Raw genomic sequence first — 22085 nt, 5'->3', positions numbered from 1 at the left:
AGTCACCCACAACAATGACCCATCTGCTTTTCCTTTTGGAGCCAGCTGTGATGCTGGGTCCATGGTGAGTTGGTCTTTCTGACATTTCTGGCCTGGGTGTATCATCCTCCTCTCCAACAGCCAGTTCCTCCTGCAGGACTCCATACCTGTTCTGCAAGGGTAACTGGGAAGGTGTGAGGGGCCGGGAGGGGATTCACCTGCTTCCCCGAGCAGGGACCTGTTTCCATTCCCCCTCTTCTCTGCGATCCCCTCCTACTGCCTGGTGATGAGAGGGGAGGGGGTCCTCTGACTTGTGTGGGGCCTCAACCCGTTCCCTTTCTCTCAGGGAGTGGGGTCCACCAGTCACTCTCCCTCTCACATTCCCTGATACTCCTCCACCTTCCCACTTCTTCCTTCTCTTCCTTCAGCTCAGCCACCAGAATGGGCAGATCGTTTACCTGTTCACATCTGACACAGGTGTTGTCTCCGCTGCCCTCCATCGCGAGTGCCCGGCTCCAGCACTCTCTGCAGCCCGAGGCCTGGATGCCCATATGTTTGCGCAGGACCTATGTCTGGGTGCCCACAGTTTTTTTAACAGCAGCCTTTGACCGGGTAGCAACCATGGCTGCATCTCTACACACAAGTGAGACCTTGCGACTCAACCGTCAGTTGGGGCAAGCACTGGTTGCTCTGTGGCCAGGGACTAGTCCCTGCCCTCCCAGAGGCTTCTTATAACCTGGTGGCTTGATGAACTGGGGGAGGTGCTGTCTCCGCCCCCAGGCTCACTCAGCAGCCTGCCCACCAGCTGACAGCCCTCAGCACAGGCCGAGGGCTTCTGCCGGCTTCCAAAAGCCCCCAAAAGAGCTTTTCGTTGGCTCTTTTTGCTGCAGATCCCTTCCCCAGCCCAGTCTTACCTGCCCTGAAGCTGGTCTCTGCAGCAGGAGTTCTATCTTCTTCAGGGGTTCTATTTGGGTTTTTTCTCTTGGTGTGGGTTGGTTGGGGGTTTTGGGTTAGGGTTTTTTTGTAACTCACAATCTCACAACTAGATATAAAAATGAAATACCAATGGGACTGGCTATATGTTATTGTTATTAAATAATATTTGGATTATTTTAAGGTAAATATGACGAACTCCAACAAATGAAGCAGTTTTTAGTCGTAGGAGCTGAGTGCCTTGTTTCCAACTAGAGCAGAATTTAGAGTCTCAATGGAGTAAGTAACAATAGGTACTATTTCATTTTCAACTAGTTCGACAATTGCTACTTCTTGGAAGCAAAATTAAGAGTCTCAAGATTAAATCTCTCAGTTGTAAAGACAGGCCAAAGTAGAATAGCAAAATATGTCAATTTAATCTGCTTCAATCAATCTTTCAGCCATCTAAAACTGAGTTAAACCTGCACAGTTCTAGCCTTCATCAGTTCATTAAGTTTATAGCTCATTATTATATGCAATTTCTACCATAAATGCAATTAAATTTATTACTACAAAACCACATTTTAAAATAAAAAAAAAATCCAAAGAAGCTTTTATACTAATTAAATAAGAGGTCTGAGGTACGTATTAAATAGGCATTTTTTCACATTTACCTGAACAATACAGAGTGAATAGGGCCAGAAACAGCTGCTATCTGCATGGGAAAGGAAATGCAGAATAACTCTTAAACGATACACCACGGGGAGAGATAATTACCTGTAGTGAACTCCAGTCCTTCTTAACCTAACTCCCAGTGAAACCATTAGAAATGTGTGAGATCAAAAAAAATAGATTGATATTAAAAAACAAAAATATCAAAAGTATATTTGTGCATTGGGTTTGCATTGTAAATTCTGGTAGCAGGGGGGCTACAGGGATGGCTTCTGCGAGAAGCTACTAGAAGCTTCCCCCATGTCCAGCTAGTGCCAGCCAGCTCCAAGACAGATCTGCCACTGGGCAAGACTGAGCCAGTTGTGACGGTGGTTGCGCCTCTGTGATAACATATTTAGGAAGGGGAAAAACTGCTGTGCAACAGCAGCTGAGAGAGAGGACTGAGAATATGTGAGAGAAGCAACTCTGCAGACACCAAGGTCAGTGAAGAAGGAGAGGGAGGAGGTGCTCCAGGTGTCAGAGAAGAGATTCCCCTGCAGCTCCTGGTGAAGACCATGGTGAGGCAGGCTGTCCTCCTGCAGCCCATGGAGGTTAACGGTGGAGCAGAGAGCCACCTGCAACCCATGGAGGACCTCACACCAGAGCAGGTGGATGCATCCGAAGGAGGCTGTGGCCCCTTGGAGAGCCCATGCTGGAGCAGACTCTTGGCAGGACCTGTGGACCCATGCAGAGAGGAGCCCACGCTGGATCAGGTTTGCTGGCAGGATTACCATGTTACCATGTGGGCAATCCATGCTGGAGGAGCCTGTTCCTGAAGGACTGTGCCCCATGAAAAGGACCCATGCTGGAGCAGTTGGTGAAGAACAGCAGCTTGTGGGAACGACCCTGTTGGAAAAGTTTTTGGAGGACTGTCTCCCATGGGAGGGACCTCACACTGGAGCAAGGGAAGAGTGTGAGGAGGAAGGAGCAGCAGAGACAAAATGGGATGAACTGACCACAACCCCCATTCCCTGTCCCCCTGCGTCACTGGGGCAAAGGAGGTTGAGAATTTGTGAGTAAAGGTGAGCCCGGGAAGAAGGGAGGGGCAGGGGAAAGGTGTTTTAAGATTTGTTTTTTTCTCATTACCCTACTCTGATTTGAATAGCAATAAATTAAATTAATTCCCCCAGGTCAAGCCTGTTTTGCCCGTGACGGTAATTGCTGAACGATCACTGCCTCTCCTTATGTTGACCCACAAGCCTTTTGTTATATTTTCTCTCCCTTGTTCAGCTGAGGAGGGGGGGTGATAGAGCAACTTGATGGGCACCTGGCATCCAGCCAAGGTCAACACACCACAGTCCTTATTATGCAATCTGCAAATGCACAAGCTACCTTTTTTTGAGGAATATCTTTTCATAATTTTGTTCGTCCATAAATTTTATACCTGACAGCTCTTAAAAAAAATTCATGTACTATAAGGACTCTAGAATACAATAACATACCATCTGGCAAGGTGCAATATGCTACTTTGATTTAATATCATACAATCATAGAATCATAGAACGGTTAGAGCTGGAAGTGACTTTAAGATCACTGATGACCTTGAAGATCATCTAGTTCCAACCCCACTGCCATGGCCAGGGACACCTGCCACTAGACCAGGCTACTTAAAGCCCCATCCAACCTCGCCTTGAATGCTTCCAAGGGATAGGGCATCCAAAACTTCTCTGGGCAACCTGTTCCACTGTCTTATCACCCTCACAGTGAAGAATTTCTTCCTAATATCTAATGTAAATCTCCCGTCTTTCAGTTTAAAACGATTAGCCTCCGTCCTATCGCTACACTCCCTGACAAAGAGTTCCTCCCCAGCTTTCCTGTAGGCCCACTTCAGATACTGGAAGGCAGCTATAAGGTCTCCCTAGATCCTTCTCTTCTCCAGGCTGAACAACCCAAACACTATCAGTCTGTATTCACAGGAGAGCTGCTCCAGCCCTCTGATCATCTTCATGGCCCTCCTCTGGATTTGCTCCAACAACTCCATGTTCTTCTTGTGTTGGAAGCTCTAGAGCTGGACGCAGTACTCCAGGTGGGGTCTCACCAGAGCAGAGTAGAGGGGTAGAATCACCTCCCTTGACCTGCTGGCCACACTGCTTTTGATGCAGCCCAGGATGCAGCTAGCTTTCAAAGCTTTCATTAGCTTTAGCTAATCAAAATTACAGACTTCTCTATTTCCCCAAAACAATGGAGACTACTATTCTTGCGTGGCATAGTTATATAGCTTTATAACACACACACAACAAAAATAATGTCATGAATTAACCAGGCAAACATTCACAAAAAGACAGCACAGGCTGCTTTTAAGGGTCTGCTCCTTCTAAGCAAGAAACAAAAGAAGAAAGCAGTCTAAGTAATGTAGGAAAGCAGAGTCCAGAATATCCTGAGGAGGTTGCCTAAGATCTAGGAATCCTGAGAAAATAGAAGAAGAATAAAAAAGATTCTTAGGTTTTGGTCAGACTGGTAATGGGTACTCATCTTTTAGTAAAGTGAGTGTTTAATGGTTACTTCAGAAATTCTAAGTATTTACTTTAACTGTTTCAAAGCCAGGATAGTTGGCTTTGAATATATGTGGGCATAGTGGATATATGTGGGCATTCTGGAATAGTCTGTTTAAACTATTGGGAATAGCTGCCCACAAGTAAAATGTTTCTCAGTGTTCTCAGAGTCATACAGCCTATACTACAGGATTTGCGCCTGGTTACAATCAGACATTAGAGGCATCCTGTCACCGCCAGGGTTTTCTGCCAGAATACAAGGACACATATTTCACAGGATTTTTTAATTTTTTTTTTTTTCATGATGGACTCAAACAATTATTTAACTTGAGAAAACCACCTCAGATGGAAATATCTGTCAAAATTGTTGAATTTTAGCAGAAATAACCTTCTGAAAATAAAAACATACAGGAGAGGCTGAGAGAGCTGAGATATTTTAGCCTGGAGAAGAGAAGGCTTGGGGAGGGGGGCGAGTCATATTGGTGTGTATTAATACCTGATGAGATGAGAGGGTGTAAAGAAGATGGAGCCACACTCTTCATGGTGATATCCATTGACAGGACATGAAGAAATAAGCACAAATTGAAACACAGGAAGTTCCACTTAAAGTAAGTGAAAGCTTTTTTACTGTGAGGGTAAACACTGGCACAGGTTGCCCAGAGAGGTCGTGGAGTCTCTGACCTTGGAGGTATTCAAAACCCATCTGGACATAGTCCTGGGCAACGTGCTCTAGGTGACCCTTCTTTGAGGAGGGCACTGGACTAGATGAGCTCCATAGGTCCCTTCCAACCTCTGCTATTCTGTGTGGCACTAGTAGGCTTCTTTAGCTGTAAATATTATTGTTACTTCTGCATAAATATAATCCTGAATTATTGCTTAGTTCTCAAATATGCATGTACTAGAAATAATTACTAATGCTGTGTAATAAAATGGACTTAATGAAGCTGTTAGATTAAGCAGATTTTGATATCACTCTGAGTTTTCATCCTATGTGTTTTGAAAGACTGTGTCCTAGGTTTTAACAGTTTATAATGTTTATAACACCAACATAGGAATTTATTTAATTGCTATTGACCCTGACAAGACAGACAGCTGTGACTGATATGATTCAGCTGTCTTTGTATTTAATACAGTAAATTGTATAAACCTGTATTTTGAAAGGATTATTTAAATTAGAAGGGACATTTCTATAATCTTATGAATCTGAATTGTAATAAGATACTTCCACTTGTCATTCATGACACATATTCTACATGAGTCAAGTTTACCCTTACACCCAATATCTGATGTATTATGCAAAGCAACAGATATACATCTGAAATAATGATCTCCCTAGATATTTCCCTAAAGCTTTAATTCCATGGTGAGTATTTAGCTGGAGATACGATGTATCGAAAAAGAACAAAAAAGTATTTTCCAGTTGGTTACTTTATCCCAAACTTTCCTTTGTTGACTCAACAATTCAACAGAATTGTTGATTTTTAGTTTTCTGGTGCATCAGCAAGATGAGCCACATTGGTTTTGTGATCTCCAGTTAATAGGCTTAAGACAGAAACTTACATAAGCAGTGCATTTAAATTCATAGTCACCAATAGTGGTATTATATATGTATCCTCAGTAAACTTTGCAAAAATAAGTTCTAAGTGCAAAAAGGATCACAGAATACATACTCATGTTGACTTGCCAAAATAAAATGGAATTTCATAGTTTTCTTTTTTTACTAAAATTGTCAAAACCTTTTTAAAAAGAACGAACTATGTATGTATGTTAAATGCTTTTATATCAATCGCACATGTGCATCAGAGTCACTAGAAACATATAGTTGTTGCAGTGTATTTGTCATTTCTGAAGTGATACAGGCCTTACAGTTTCCAGAAAAAAGGAAGGTCTAAACTCATAAATGATTTGATGGTGTGTGGGGTAAAATGATTGAAACAGCTTATGTAAGCACAGAATTTAAAAGCACAGACAAATTAAGAAGCTCTACTTTCAACATAACTTTGATCTTGAGCAATGATTTATGAAGTACAAAAATCAATAAAGATTCCATTCTAAAAAATTGCATTTTAATGAGTATCTAGGTGAACATAAGCAGCAATTGACAGCAACACTGACGTCCTCTTGTCTTCTTTTAAAGTTGTATATGTAAATCTATGCAGGAGCCTGAAATATGATTTGCGCTATGCTGGGGATGTTGACTTTCCAAACAATGAATGCAGCTTCTGGATAAGAGTTAGATTTTGAGTAATGAAGGAAGACAATATTTGGATAGGGGCATGCCTTTGTGTGGAACTGACTTTCTGCAAGCTGCATTCCAGGCACGTTTTTAAAGCAAAGATCAGACTGAATGCAAGGCAATTTATTATAGAACACGTGAGCAAGCAAATACATACTTAGAGCAAACTGCAATGTGAAGCATAGATACTTTTTCCAAAAGTAAATCCCTAGAGATGCCTGATCATACAAGGATGACAGCTACCTAGTCTAAAAGCAGTAGTAGTATGAGCCAGCTCATATGTCCCTGATATTTAAACATAAATTTAAAATTTCACCACCACTTTAGCAATGCTTAAAGATAAAGATCTTTTTTTTTGCTGCATTTTTATATTTTCCTACCTTGGAACTGAGCATTAAATCCCTTTCGTCGGTGGTTGCTGTCAGACGTAAAATGGAGTCGTAACCAGTTCTTACTGCTGATAACAGGAGAAGGTAGATTCATACCAGTCAGCCTGGAAAAAGAAAAAATAATCTCATATAAATGGTGGAAAATTCATGCGTACACTACTTAAAAGAGAAAAAAAAGAAAATTAAAAAATTAGCTAAAATATATTGTGCTGCTTACAATGTCTTTCACAACAGTGATTCACTGTCATCTAGTCTCGACTTTTTACTAGTTAAGTAACTATTATCCTGTGAGAAATGTGGGGTTTTCTTCCATTACAGCTATCCATTTTATGGTCAAAACTTTTATCTCCAAACTACTCTTTCATTAATTAAAGAAGAAAAGCAATCTTGTGAGTCTGTGTGTGCGCGCGTGTGTGTACGTATGCATGAGTGTCAAATCATTCAGCAAAAAATACGCATATTCAATTACAACAGAATTTCATCATCTGACTCCCTGCTGTGTCAGTCACCTCACAGGAAACCACATCTCAGGTTTTAAGAAAGGATAAATACGGGTTATGGGGACTAGGTAATGTTAAGCTTGGGTGCTAAATTACTGGGAGATAACTATCTTTTTAGAACTGGTTTTGTGTATATTAACTCCTACCCATATTTAATAAAAAAGAGAAGTTTAAACACGACTGAATGCAGGCTTACCAGATTGCATTAACTACAGATATTGTAAAGAAAGTGCACACAAAGAATTTTTTCTAGTATAGGCAACAGGCCCTTGTACCACATTGGGTCATATCATAGACTGTCATTGCACCACACCATTTGTTAATATGAACATACTCAAGTAGTTACCACAGAGTACCTGATACGGTGTAAACCTGTGTCTTAGTTTACCAGATGATTTTTTTTTTGTATGATCATATTCTATATTTCAGATTTAGCCTTTTTTTTTTCTTTCTGAATAACTCTAGAGAACTACAAGAAATAAAGTTTCTCCTTTTCAATAACGTTCATTATTTGAAACAAAACCTAAACTGATCAATACCAGAAATTCTTAGCACTATGCAACTTCAGAGTATCATTGAATACCCTACATTACTAGGAAACCTATTATGTTAAGAAATACTGATGCTGGATATGTCTGTTTAGAGTCATGGCTGAATTCCTTTGCTTTCTGTAATAGAATGAGACCAACGTACTGAAATATGGAAATTCTTAACAGAACCTTTTTTTCTTTTCATTAGGATATAAAAATTACATCAGAGAAATTTCATTCTCCTTTATAATCTCGTTTTCTTCATCTGGCTGTTAACAAAATAAGGAACAACAAAATCTTACTTTAAATTATTTTAACAGCTTTGACTGAAAGAAAGAGTAGATCGTTTAAAGGAGGATTCATACATTTCAAAATATTGGGACTGGCATTCAATAGTTCTTACAGGCATATGTTCTATACCAGCAATGCTGTTTGTGTTTTAATTGAAGAACATGAGAAAGTGAAATATAATCTAGTGGCTAATCAGCCACTTGTAAGGCCAGTTTGGGAACCAAGCTTCTCATCAGTGTATGAAACGTGGTTTTTTTCTGTAAGATGTTCAAAACCTCTTCACTGTAGTACCCAGATTCAGAAACAACAACAAATTCTAAATAGGGGGTTAGACTGGAATCCTGTGGCGCACATGTGTACATCAAAGGTGGTGCCCTACACAAAGTACTTCACTTTGTGGCATTCATCACTTCCTATGTGGGACTTCCTATGGGCAATGTCAGTTTCCAGTAATGGAAGATCTAAAAGTTTGTGGATACAGTGTAAAATTGCTCTGTACGTGTTAATTGACCATTTACCCAGAATTTCTGCAGTGCAGGCAACCCAAGCTGTGTGTGAAAGAGACAGGGGGACATAGTTACTGCTGAAAGTGTCAGATTTGCCACCTGAATTAGTACAGCAGGCAGATCTGTAACTCACACAAAAGTTGAAGGTAGTATGAAAAAGCGATTTGTTTCCTTCTTACTTATTTCTAGGTCTTTTTTATCAGGGGATAGGAGTCAAATAAAACATGTCCATTACACAGCAAATGTCAAAATGAAACAAAAGATTTAACAACATTAGAGGTGTGCTGCTCAGAGAAAAGTAAAAATCCGTACTGTCTAGGACAGTTTGTTTCCAGTCCCACAAAGCTGAATATTGTATCTGCAGTAAAAGATACAGAATGTGGGGCAGGGGTCCCAAAAACGCATGGTGATTCATTTTTCTGGTATACAAAATGACACTCCATGGCAGGGGGAAGGGCTGATAAGCCATCTATTCGAGTTCACCAATAGAGAGGCTGGACACCACTGCTCAACTAATAAAAGACAGAATGATCACAGCACTTCTTCTGAGGCTGCAGAATGAGCCTTTACCTTTGAGCTTTACCAATTGAGTAAGGTAAAGGCATCACGTACCACAATTTCTGACTAAGTGCGCGTATGCTCTCTGTGTGCTGGCGTTAGTGCAGTGTGCTTCCTCTGCCTCAGTGCAGCTTTTACTGTTATGGGATAACTTTTGATATTAATTATTTATGGAAAGCACGCAGTTTGGGTATGTCCATACTAGTAAACTGAATAGCGGCACTTCACATCAATTCCTGCTTGAGAGTCTACACTATTAAAGGTTACAACAACAAATCTTAGAATCACAGGATGGTTTGGGTTGAAAGAGACCTTTAAAGATCATCTAGTCCAACCCCTCTGCTATAGGCAGGGACATCTTTCCCTAGATCAGGTTGTTCAAAGCCCCATCCAAACTGACCTTGAACACTTCAAATGACGGAGCATCCGCTCCTTCTCTGGGTAACCTGTTCCAGTGTCTCAACACCCTCATCAAGAAACTTCTGCACATGACTGACTAGCGCTTCCTCGATCTTTCCTGGGCATGGTGTAGGCATTAGTCTAAACTACAGCATCCCAAAAACCACTGTGAATGTGACCACCTCTTCTGATGTGTCCTGGAAACACTAAGAGGCAGGACTTAATCATAGAATCATAGAATAGATGATAGGACTTAATAGGACTTAATCATGCCATTAGATTGGTCTGAAAGCAAAGGTGCAAGTAAAGCAAAGTTGTCTCGACTTCAAGTGGTCACACAGAGTATCATTTCCTGTTGAATATAAACAGAAACAGAGTAATTTTAGCTGAGATTAGGTATTAACTCTAAACTCAGATGAAGACTTGGAAGTCCTTTATATCAGACAGAAATTATTCAGATGAGATAAAGAACCACTTTTCTTAATATCACAGTTCTCCTTAGAAGCTTTCATGCTTTGATCTTTATTGAGGATTTCTCCAATGCTGTCTAAAAAGAATATTGAAAGTCTTTCTCACTTCTTCTTTAACTGAAGACATTTATTGTTAGGGGAGTAATGCGAAAGAAACTGAATTCTTCAGTGATTTTTGAGTTCTGCCTCTGCTCTGAAAAGGGTAAAGCTTTGCTGAAACTGATATTATGGCCTAGCATGTGACAGCCTTTCTTGGAGAGAAGAAGTGGTATCTAATCTAAATTACATTAATCACGTTTTTCATATACACACATATACACATGTATATATAATGTTATTTGGGCATTTTCTGGAAATACTTGGTCTGATTTGCAGAAGTGTTGAGTTTTCATCTCCTCTACTGATATCAGCCAGGCCCTCAGCTTCTAACATCAGACGGTCAAAATTTGTTGTCACTTGGACAAGTGACAGGTTTGAATGTTCTGTGCTGAACAGTATTTGAGGCCATGCGCTGAATGGAGATTAAAGGCAACATAAAATACCTGTTCATCCACTGAGTATCACTCATTCAGTGACCTGTCAAAGACCAATCGCATGGGAAAAAATCAAACAAACAGAACATAATTTTTCAAACACAACAAAATATAAGAGGGGACAACTGGTCTAACAACAAAACTATTTGTACTAGTAAGGAACTGAAACAATACTTATTATGCTTGATAAGGCCAGAAAATCTCCTAGATAAGAACTAAATATAACAGTTTCACCGAAAAAGTTTAAATCATCACTTCTTCATGTGGAATTTGAAATAAGAGACTATTTATAACAGCTAACACAATCTACCTGGAAAGGGTTCAGAAGTGGGGAGAGGGAGGGAGAAGGGGTAGGGGTGAGATGTTTCTCATCTTCTCATTTAAAGTAATTAGATCAAGCACGATTTTTCCCTCCCTCTTTCTCCTGTTTCCATAACCATATGTAAATGGTTGTTTATTCTGGATGCTGTGAATAAATCCTTTCATTTGCATTTCACCTTAATATCGCTTGGGATGAGAGTGAATTCAAACGAGTGGATAAGTTTTTGTGTGAGCTGCTTTTCACCCTAATGCTGTGAAGACAAAGGAGCACCTCAGAAAGTCTTAGCTTGCTAAGCACCCCCAGATACTCTCCTGAGAGTTGCTGGGGATAACAGAGTATGTCCCTGGGAAGCTGGATAAGACTGACAGAGCTGCTTTCAGGTGAGTCAGGAAAACTGATGATTAAGAGTAATCCAGAAGCCTCTTGCTGTACAGGAAAAATCTGACAAACACCTTAAGTCCTGAGGGACCGCAGGGAGTTTGCCACAGAAAATTGTATCAAAATATTTTTGTCAGTCTGGGCCTAGAAAATAGCTTGAATGAAATCCAAAATTAATGAGTATAAATAGGGACAGAAGAAAGGAAAAAAATATAGATGAGCAAGGGATTAAAACCAAGAATAAAGTTTTAACAAGAGGTTGTCAATTTCAATTATTCAGATCCTTTCGAGTAGTCTGAGAATGCTACGTTTTAATTTGCTCCATTTTCCTTTATACAGAGAGTAGAAGGTTTGAACATTAACAGAGGAGAGCACGCTGTGAAAGTTCCTCTTCAAAATGAAATAACCAAACATTAAATAAAAGACTATGTTCCATAATTCATGTTACATGGAGCCACTATGAAGTTATTACATTCATTAAGCTCATTACTAACTTCATTGTATTATAAACAAACATTGCCTGATAAACATTTTGGGCATATGTTTCATATGAAATGATTAAAAAGAGAAAAGCAAGAAAACTACTTTGCCAGTGATGATAAATTTTGAAAATTTGATGACATTCTTATAGAACACTTTCAAAATCTGGTAAACTATTACTCACTCCCTTCATTACCTCCTAATGGCACTTATTAACTGTTACATTGAAATATGCTGATGATTGATCCATTTAAAAATAAATTATTATAATTTAATATAAATTCATTTCATGTTATATGTTTTTTCTGTTAAACAAATAAAGTTTTAAGTGACAAGGCCATAGTCTGATAGCTCAAAATGAAAGTTTAAGCAGGAATTTGATATATTTTTCCAAAAATTATTCAAATTATACCTTCCCAAGATATAGCTTAAGTTTCTCATGTTGTCTGTTTACATGCATGCTCAGAAGCACTTTGGCCTGGTGAAATGAGGAGAAAAAGATGGGCTTCATCTTATCTAATTTCAGCTGTTGGCAGTGCAATGGTCTCCATCTGGGCTAGGCTCCCTGTATAGTCAATGGAGGGGAATAAATATTTTGGGAGTGCATATCATCTGAGATATTTTAAGACTTCCACATTAGTTTGAGGTCAATCTCACCTTAGAAATGCGAGAGCTACGGTGACCTGATCAGTAAATATCAACACTTGTGCATCATCCAAGGTACATAAATGCTATTATAATTCAGCTCATGTGTCATGACAAAACTAAAGAACTTTATTCTCCAAAGACAACCCTCTCCACATTTTCTCTCTAATTATTTTAACTTTGTGCAAAAAAGTCTCAAGCGCCTTTTGTGTATTTGGTTGTACCTCACACTAGACATTATACTTGTACATACTTTGCTTTTGGATGGAGGTTAAAGCCAAAGGCAAGATTTTATTTTTTTTTTTTTAACTGGTGTTTGAAAAAGAGCTTTATTAACAACATCCTGGTTTATTGATTCAACAGCGTTAGCAAATATTTTTCTTGATTATTGCTCTGATACTTGACAAACATCGCAGGGACAATATTCCATGGCACTCTGGATAGAATATTCTTCCTCTGGAAGGTTATTACTGCTCTCAAGCTGATGAATAGAAGAACAATAATTCCTTATACGTCTAGGTTTTTTTCTGATATATGGTTTTCATTGTCCAGCAAAAGTGGAACATTAAGTTCTAGGACACAGCAATCAATTAGATTTTATTGTTCAATACAGTGATATTCAACCCAGGCTGTGAGTACTGCAAGCCACTCTTCCATAGCTTCCAAAGAGTTCTTCCATTCAGAGCCAGGGAAGATAAGTGTAGGGTCCTAAAGTTAATATGGCAGCTGTCCTAAAGGGAAATGACAATTTAAAACAAGCTCACAATCGAACAAATATAAAACTAAATTGTGGGCTTTTTTTGTTGCTACCAATATAGAGCAAATGAGCACTTCAGAGATAAATTTTTGCTTTAAAATTTCTTCCCTAGTTGAGTGTAACTATTAATAGCTGCAATGATAAAATATAGATCTTACAACACGCATAGTATTCTGTTTTAGGAGCACTGCAGCTACAGTGTTTTTACTGCCATTATCCAGATGGGCATTTTTGTTAACATTCTGAAAACTGTAGGGTTTTTTCCTGTGTTCATATTAATCCCTTAACAAATCTCTAGTGCCCCACATAGAGGAAATTTTAATTTCTTCAATAAAATTTAGAAATTGCTCATCTAAAAAGTAGTTGCCTTTTCTTTTTTCCCTTTCAGTTATTATGAGTTCTTAGTATCGGATTAAAATCTAACAAGATATATTCCAAAACGCAGACGTATAAATAAATGTTCAGTAACCGTCAATCTTATTATGAAGTATTTATTATTTGCCAGTGTAATTGTCACTTTTCATGCACATGCTAGTCTCCCAAAATTGTTTATTTTTAGTCACAACAGTTAAGGAAAATACAAACATGCAGACACACTTTTTTTGTATTTTCAGACATAAGTGTTCTGAAAAACTCATTTAAATGCTATAAAAATAGTATCTATTGCAGACAGAACAGGAATCTTTAAGTATATCGGGTACCTACTACACTTCTGTGCTGAAAAAGTCTATTCTGTAATGTTCTACAATGTTTTTTCATTTGTAGCTGCTACTGTAAGATTTTCAAAATAAGCTAAAATGAATATACAAATATAATGAATTGAAAAATGTTTTTCCATTCAGTGTAACTAATTTAATTTCATTACGTTAGTTACTGTTCTCCATTATGTATTTTATATTGGATGAGTTGTTCCTTTTTCTTGAATGAAAGATCTCAGGTGTCCCTTTTGGCTCTGTTATAACTAATGGAAAACAGAAATCAAGGAAAAAAACTAATTAAAAAAAGTCACTGGAAGGAATACTTCATAATTTAATTTTTTTTCTTAGATTTTCATTTGCAGAAGTCACATTGTGTCTTCTGACTAAGAAAAAACCCACAGTTTTAAATAAAAAGCTTGGTCCATATATGGGGACGGTAAGCAATTCTCTACATTCTAAAGGATGAATATAAGAATATTTTTAAGAGCTCTTCTAGACTGTGCCTTTCTGCAGTGACTATGGGGAATGAGTTTAGGATCAATCTATCTGACATGTTCAATAATAAAAAATAAGAAAAATCTCATGATTGTTTCTCTGTCTTCTTTTATGATCCTCTATTATGGATCTCTCAGACCATAAATCAATGAAATCCTGTTATCTTACAATAGAGTTAAACAATATCTAGTAAAAGAACATAACTCATTGGTTCTCAGCTGCAGACTAGGCAGACAGGAGGTGCTAATAGACAGCATTTCAGGTCTTCCAAGGATATGACTGTACACAGTTTAACTTATTTTCTGGGAAAAAAAGTACCTCTTAAAAACTTTATCAGGCTACATTTCATTTCATGATAGTATCTGTCAAAACACATGTATTTTTTAAACATCCATCTTAGATTTATGGAGTTTACTAAAATGCCATGGAAAAAAACAATACTCATCTAATCAAAATAGAGGATACAATTACCAGGATAAGGAAATTTCATAAATATTTTATTATTTGTAAGATAAAATAATAAGATAAACTGAACTGTACACAGTGACATTTTATAATACTGCAATGTAATACATCTAGCATGTTTTTGTCTGTCAGTGAAGTACTATGTTTTGCTTCCACATCATGCTTACACATCATCCACATTTTCCTATAAATATGTTTACATTTCCTAGAGCTTACAAACAATAAGTGACAGGTCTAACAATTAAATATCTATGGCAGAGTATGAAAAGACCTCATTGTTAAAAAGACCCTACATTCTATAGTTATAGATAGCCCAAGGCATGGGAGTCCATCTGACTTTGTATCTCCTTGGATTTGAAGAGCCCGAGACAGAGACGTCTCTTGGAAACTAGACATATGCATATTCAGCATTTCATGTGCCTAACTATAAACCTGAATAAAGTAACCTGAATACAGCTCTAAGGTCTTACCTACAGCTGCCAGTAGAAAAAAAAAAACTTCGGGGTCTTTGCCCTTTCATAATCCAGTGGGCTTTACTGAGAATTGGTATATAAAAGACAATGGAGTAAGCAGTAGAACTAACTTTATGCATAACCACCTATAGCCTAGTAAAAAGACAACTAGAATCCTCCTCAACCTACAGTTCTTGACCAATTTCCAAAGGCTACAGGATGTCTTGCTCACCAGGGTATGGGTGCCATGGGATTGAACAGAAAAATGGGGTACTATACAACTAAAATGCAAGAACTGCAGCCCATACAGAGAGCAGAAGAGAGAGATCATTGATCTGTATCTGAAGCATGTTAAGTCAGTAAGGTAAGAAGATAAGAAGATTTCAGGTGTTTCCTATGGTGCTTATACATCTATCTTAGAATATTAGATAAAAAAATATAAACAAACATATTGGCAAATAGGAAACAGAAATCTTTCTATTGGTCACTAACCCAAATACTTGCAGTTACCTCTTCTGAGAGCTGCTGTCACATACCCCTTTCCACACCATTTCATGCCAACTTCTTAGACAGAATTATACTGTCATAATATTTAAGGAACTACTAGTCATTATCCAGAAATACTAGTCATTATCTCTTCATTGTAGCAAGGAAGATGCCTCAGGAGCTTAATTTCTGTTACCCTTTTGGATATAGTCACTGTAAGGCATATGAATTTCCTATAAAACATGTATTAATACTAGACATCTATAATCTACTGCATCATAAGAACTCCAGTCTAGAATAGCTTCCTGAATAACCTAGTCCTTACCTATTCTGGGGAAGGCTGTATACACATACATGTATGTATTTATAAAATTCTATCATCTTGACTCATTTTGACAGTGCAAGAAGAAATCCTTTCCAGTCTAAACGAAGGCAGCAGCTTGCCTAGTGCTCACAGAAATTAGAAAGCCATAAAACCCCAACTGTGCTCAGTGATCCTCTGACACCTCTACCATGAATCTGGTCTGTCAGGTTTGTGCTACGCTTATGTGCATGCACATCCACTTTTCTACATGAAAAACAGATGTATTATATTTAAAAACTACTTTATACCTCTTCTCCAGAAGTAACACAAACCCATGACTAACCAATCATAGTGCAAGAGCCTGACCGACAGCTGTGAGCAAGCACCATGCTCAACAGGATCTGTCTACAGCACAGAACAGGGTTAGTCTCAGTCATCACATCACTCAGCAATGTTTGAAACAATCTTTTTAAATTACTTTATCCCATATTTTTGTATTACCTACTACCCCATGCTGCCAAGACCTACTGAGTACGGGGACTATTTGTATGCTCCACATGTGATTTCTGTATCTCTGTGTTTCTGCATATGTGTATATTCATATCCTGCTCCTATTTGCATTCAGGAGCCCACATCATAACCAATGTGGTTCACTCTTTCCAGACGGCAGTATCTTACTTTGAATCCAGACTGATACATATATCCCACAGTATGAATCAATTTTTTACTAAAATAGTATCATATATAACAGTGTTAAAAGGAGCTCATTCTTATTATCCAGTATTACCATATGTAACCATATTACCACCTCTCCTGGATTTAGCAGGGCCTTGAAGAAGAGCCACCTTTCACATCAAGTTGCTGTCAGGACTATCCAGAAGACCTCTCATCATCTGAGGAGGACTTAAGACAAAAACTCTGGGAGAAAAGGTAATCTGACTACTTAACCAATTCAGAACCAATTCAGGGATTTGCATTACTTAAAGAAAGACGGTGAAATCAAGTGAAATCAATATTCAATTCCCCAGTTTTCACTGACATGTGTAAAAGACATTATACACCATCATACTGCAACATTATATAATAACTTTCATAATTTTTTAATATTAAATATAAGGAATTCAAAAATTTTGATAATTTTTGTTTTTCCTCATTCTGTTGGAAGTAAAATTCAATGAGAATGAGAAAGCCAGCTCTAGTCTTTATGCTTATATTGCCACAGTCAAGCTATTTTTTATTCTGATTTATCAGTTCTTTATAATTATGTATATCATTTATGAAAGTTTATTCATGCAGTACATGTGGAACTCACTGCTGAAAGATGCAATGGAAGCCAAAAGCCATAAATATTTATAAAGAACTAGTGAAGGACAGTTCATCAGTAGTTTTTAACTGCGACAGCTGGATAAACCATTCAGTTCAGCAATGACAGTTCTTAAAAGCTGTGAGGGTAAAGGTGGGAAAAACTTGTCTGTATTTCCTACTTTTTATATCCATTTCATAAACATCTGCTAGTGGCTGTTCTAAGAAACAAGCTAGTTAAAACTGTGCTCTGACAATGTGTTCATGAGACTTTCTCTACAGTCAGCAAATAACTTTTGAGTTTGTCATATAATACTGTCTCTCTCACTTTCTAGCTGCTGAGATTTAATTCAATCTAAATTCAAATCTTGCTTTTCAGTTCATTTGAAAAGAAAAAAACCAAAACCGAAACAAACCCCCAACCACTATACATTGAAACTGAATTTAACTGGTGCATCTGTTCAGTATTTTCCTGTTTTAGCTCTTCACTATCTCATAATCATGTACTTTATCTTTTAACTTTTTTCTTTTTGAAACTTGCTGTGTGAAAGATTATTTGTTCATTTTTCCTATGGAAGAAATACAATTAGAATAAAAGAATTTTGTATCAAACATTACTCACATATATAACTCACTCCTAATAGAAATATTAACTTACTCTTAGACCATGATATACTATATCAGTATTAGACAATATTATTATATTTAAGGAAAAATAGAGACTTCGTTAAAACAATAAAGGATATCTCAATTGAGCCCTTTTTGATAGTGCTACTACAAATAATAGTGTATTTCCAGGTGCATTTCTATGTTTAATATGGGAATGTTAAGAAACAGCCCAGTCTTTACCTGACTGAAAAACTAGGCAACTTCAGATGAGTTTTATGGACTGATTAGTAACAAATTAGGATCAGTTCTGAAAAACCCTTGATCTATACCGAATTCCCAATGAAGTCTGTAGGAAGTCCACATGCAGTGAGCTTGCAACATTAGCTCTATCTGGCACTAGGATTTTCTTCTTATTTATGGAAAGGACTATTAAATGTTTCTGTTTGAGAACACTGAATTATTTTTTTTTCTGTATTATGTTTTAATGTTCACTGTGTAGTATGATGTGGTCACTGAGATGCTGACTCTTAGCATCTTTGAAAGTTGTATCATTGTGTATCTTCATGCGGACATAGTTCCAGAATTTAGGTAATGGAATTTGAAATTTCGAGTGTGATCAGCAAATGTACTAATTGTATGAAACATTGGCATGACTGCAGCAAAGCAATGACAATATTAAAACAAGCCAGCAGTCTTAGTAACTTCTTGTGGTAACATTAAAAACAAAAAAAGAAACAAGCAAACCAACCCATGATGTACTGTGTAGGTATAGCCCTATATACATGTCCAAGCTGTGTCCTTAGTATTTCTAAAAAATCGGTTTTCCTTTAGGATGGAAGCTTCGTGCAACTCTATTACTTTTTTCCTAAGGATGTTAAACACTGAGTTAGACAAATAACACTTTATTTACTCATTTCAGCGACGGTATGTGTTTCAATGTGTTTCTCAAGTGGTACAATTACCCTTGCAGGGTTTTGCAGATATTTGTATTAACCTTTAATTTTAAGGCTTTTCCTGACAATTCTAAAATGTATCTTGATATAGAGCTAACGCAAAGGTTTACATCTTTAGTATATATTGCCAGCAAGTTGACTTATCTACATTTTTAACATGTTTCCCTTCCGTTGATTATATTATTTGTACTTGGAGTTGTCTCATTAAGTAAAAGCCTCTGACTTCTTGCTTAGGCTATTTTTAAGTGGCAAAAAGAACCTGAGCGACAAAGTTTTCCCCCAATAATAAAGGTAGTGGGGAACAACGCAATTTTCTAGTAATATATTCTTATCTGTTTGGTTTGGGTTTTTTTCCCTGTTTGTATGTACACACCAATTTAAGATACTATTTATAAGCAAACAGAAAAACTTGGTGTTTCCCCACAAATACTGTTTGGTAGTTACCAGAAAATAACTTTAAACAAGAAGTGCCATGCAACCACTATACCTAATAGGAACTGACATTTATGTACCCCATCTTCCCAAAACTTGTGTCCCTTCTCTGAAATTATAATGTAATAAAATACAATTTCTGGTCAGTACCAGCAGTATAACGTGACAAAAAATACCTATGACAGTTTGACATAAAATGTCGAATGCATCTTATTTGGAGAAAATTCCAGCCTAACAATGAAGAACGGAAATAAAAAAGAAAACTTCCCCTAACCGATTTAAAACTTTTCCAGTCTATTTTATGATGCTGCTATATTTTACTTTAAAATATTGTTACTATGTAAAGAAAGCAATGACATATTTTGCACAGGCTCTGGATTTACTATTTGGTAGCTTGTTAAACAAGAGTAGTATCTGTTGGTTCAGTGGGAAAAATCTCTCCCAAATGTCACAGAAGACAAAATAAGCAATAGGGCAAGTATTTGCTCAAATAACTCACATTAATACCAAAACCGAAAAGCACCCCGAAACCAAACTTAGCTGTATACAGCCTGTAAATAAATGGCCTCATAGAGTATCAGGTAACAGATGCATTCTGTTTTGGCAGACATGCCACTTCTAAGTTTTATGTCTGTTGCATTTGCAAATCAAAAAATAAAATAAAATGTGGCCACAGAAAAATTAAAAAAGGCAGAGAAAATTGGGAAAAAAAATAAAGCTTCATAAAAAGGTTCTCCAAAGAGATGCCACAGACATTCCAATTCTAGACATAATTAAAGTAGCGCTAATTTCAGGTGGCCTATTGCTAATGCCAATATAAAAATTTGTGATGTTGGTTCTCTTGAATGAATACTGGAGTGGGGAAAGAGAAAACTTCTTCCACCAGATTCGTATCAGAGCGCAACCATACAATAGCCATTTATAATAATGCATATTCTGGAAGCCAGGCAAATGTATATTTATTTTGAAAGTTGGGCACATAACTAACTCAATTTCTTTACTGCTAAATGATATAACTATCATGAACTAGATCCTTGTCTCGGTTACATTATACAACAACATCACTTTCACCAGGAGGTAAGTTGCTTCTGTGTTCTTTCTCAATAGTAAATGTCTATTTTTTTTTTAATTTAACTGAATGTATTCCTGTTCATTTAGACAATCAGTCTTGGTCTGTGCTAAGCGAGCATGGAGTTTGATAACCAATATTGCCCGAATCAAGCCTGCTCCCAAGCACTTTTAGTGTGTATTTTAGGGTTTCCAGTGAAAGTACCAAAGTTTTGCTTATCTCTTTCTAACAGCCAAATGCCTTCTGGCAAGAAAGTAAGTATTAGCAACAATGAAAACTGTGACATAGGTACTTTTACTGACAAAGAAGCAAAACCTTCAAACTAGCACACTGAATAGCTTAGCTAGATAGCAAGCCTGCTATTTTCAATTGCTGACATAATGAGTAATTTACTATTCTATCAATTTTTCATGTATTTTGAAGCTCTCCATACTGCTTTATGAGGTTTATTGCCTACATTGGACGTACTACACTCAGCCAACTTACTTTGCTAATGTAACAAGTAAACCCAACTAATTCTAAGAGAAAATACAGAATTCTAAAAATTATATTTATGTTGTAGAAGAGTCAGAGATATATTATTAAAAAACAGATTGCATAGTATATAGGTGGTGTTTAGCACAATATATGCAAGAGTTTTTTCTTTCTTTATTGAAGGGACATCAGACTATTTGCTCTTGACGCAAGATAAACAATTTCAGATATATTTTTCGAAGTCTCGAGATACAAAAGATCTGTTGTGTAGAATTATCCTTCACTCTGAACAAGGCTGCATCCACTGCATTTTCAAGAATTTTAAGTTAGCGTGTTATTGATTCACTTACAATTAACTCTCTAAAAGCATTGCTACCATGTCCCATAAAAAAAAATGTTTTTTCCAAGGACTCTTTAGTTTCCTAACTCCTATGAAATGTCAATAAATTTTGATTAAGTAACATCTGCAGACATCTAGAGTCCCAGCAGTGTGCAGAAGTACCTTATTGCACGTGTTGCTGATGTTGCTTACCTTATCACTGCTGAAATTTTAAGCTAGATATTCAGTTGCCTCTCACTGGCTGTTCTCTTTCTTCACCAAACACCTCATTTTCATCTAAGTAGTTTCACATATTTCCTTACTCCTCAGCAGGAAAAGAAATTATGAATTATGTATCCTTCTCTACTGCCTGCCACCCTGAACAGTTCATTATAATTCCTAGCAATTAAACCAGGTTCAGATTCTAGATTAACCAACAATAGCAGCCTCAAATTATTTGCAGCTATGCAAATAGAGCACCAAGTTTACAGAAAGCTTCAACAGGCAGGTCAGTAAAGGAGACAAGGGAATAGTGGGACAGTCCATTAAAGTTAATTAGCTTGTTAAAGTAATTACTTTACATATTGGGTATAATACTATCATGAACTTTTCTGATTTACTTTTCATTTATTCCTTCCCTGGGAAATTTTTGCTTCACCTGTGAAAAGCTCCACCACCCACTACCACGGAGAGAAGAAAGAACAACCCTTAATTGTTTTCAAAGACAAAATGTGATTTTTATTTTTTGTTTCCTTAAAGACTGAAGTTAGTTTTGACACATACCACTGCCATGTACCACATGGCATACCATACATCTGGTTGAGCTCAGACAAAGAGAAACCTGCCTGTGCCATGAAAAAGATTTCAGCACAAATACCAACATTCCAATTCCTGTCTTCTGTGGAGTAAAGATGGCATTGCTACTGCAGCAGAAATTGT

At 37.3% G+C, this 22085-nt stretch overlaps 1 protein-coding gene across 1 annotated transcript in view; it reads right to left on the bottom strand.

The window, feature by feature from the left end:
• CSMD1 (CUB and Sushi multiple domains 1) overlaps positions 1-22085 on the bottom strand; it is a 1189318-nt gene that overhangs the window by 448595 nt on the left and 718638 nt on the right. Inside the window, exon 6 of the mRNA XM_054196719.1 lies at positions 6711-6823. Coding sequence (XP_054052694.1) covers positions 6711-6823 — 113 coding nt within the window. The remainder of the gene's footprint in view (positions 1-6710; positions 6824-22085) is intronic.

The sequence above is a fragment of the Rissa tridactyla genome, chromosome 3 (assembly GCF_028500815.1).
Source record: "Rissa tridactyla isolate bRisTri1 chromosome 3, bRisTri1.patW.cur.20221130, whole genome shotgun sequence".
In the NCBI taxonomy this organism is placed as follows: domain Eukaryota; kingdom Metazoa; phylum Chordata; class Aves; order Charadriiformes; family Laridae; genus Rissa; species Rissa tridactyla.
The sequence above is the reverse complement of the archived record's forward strand: the minus strand, read 5'-3'. Positions and strand labels throughout refer to the sequence as shown.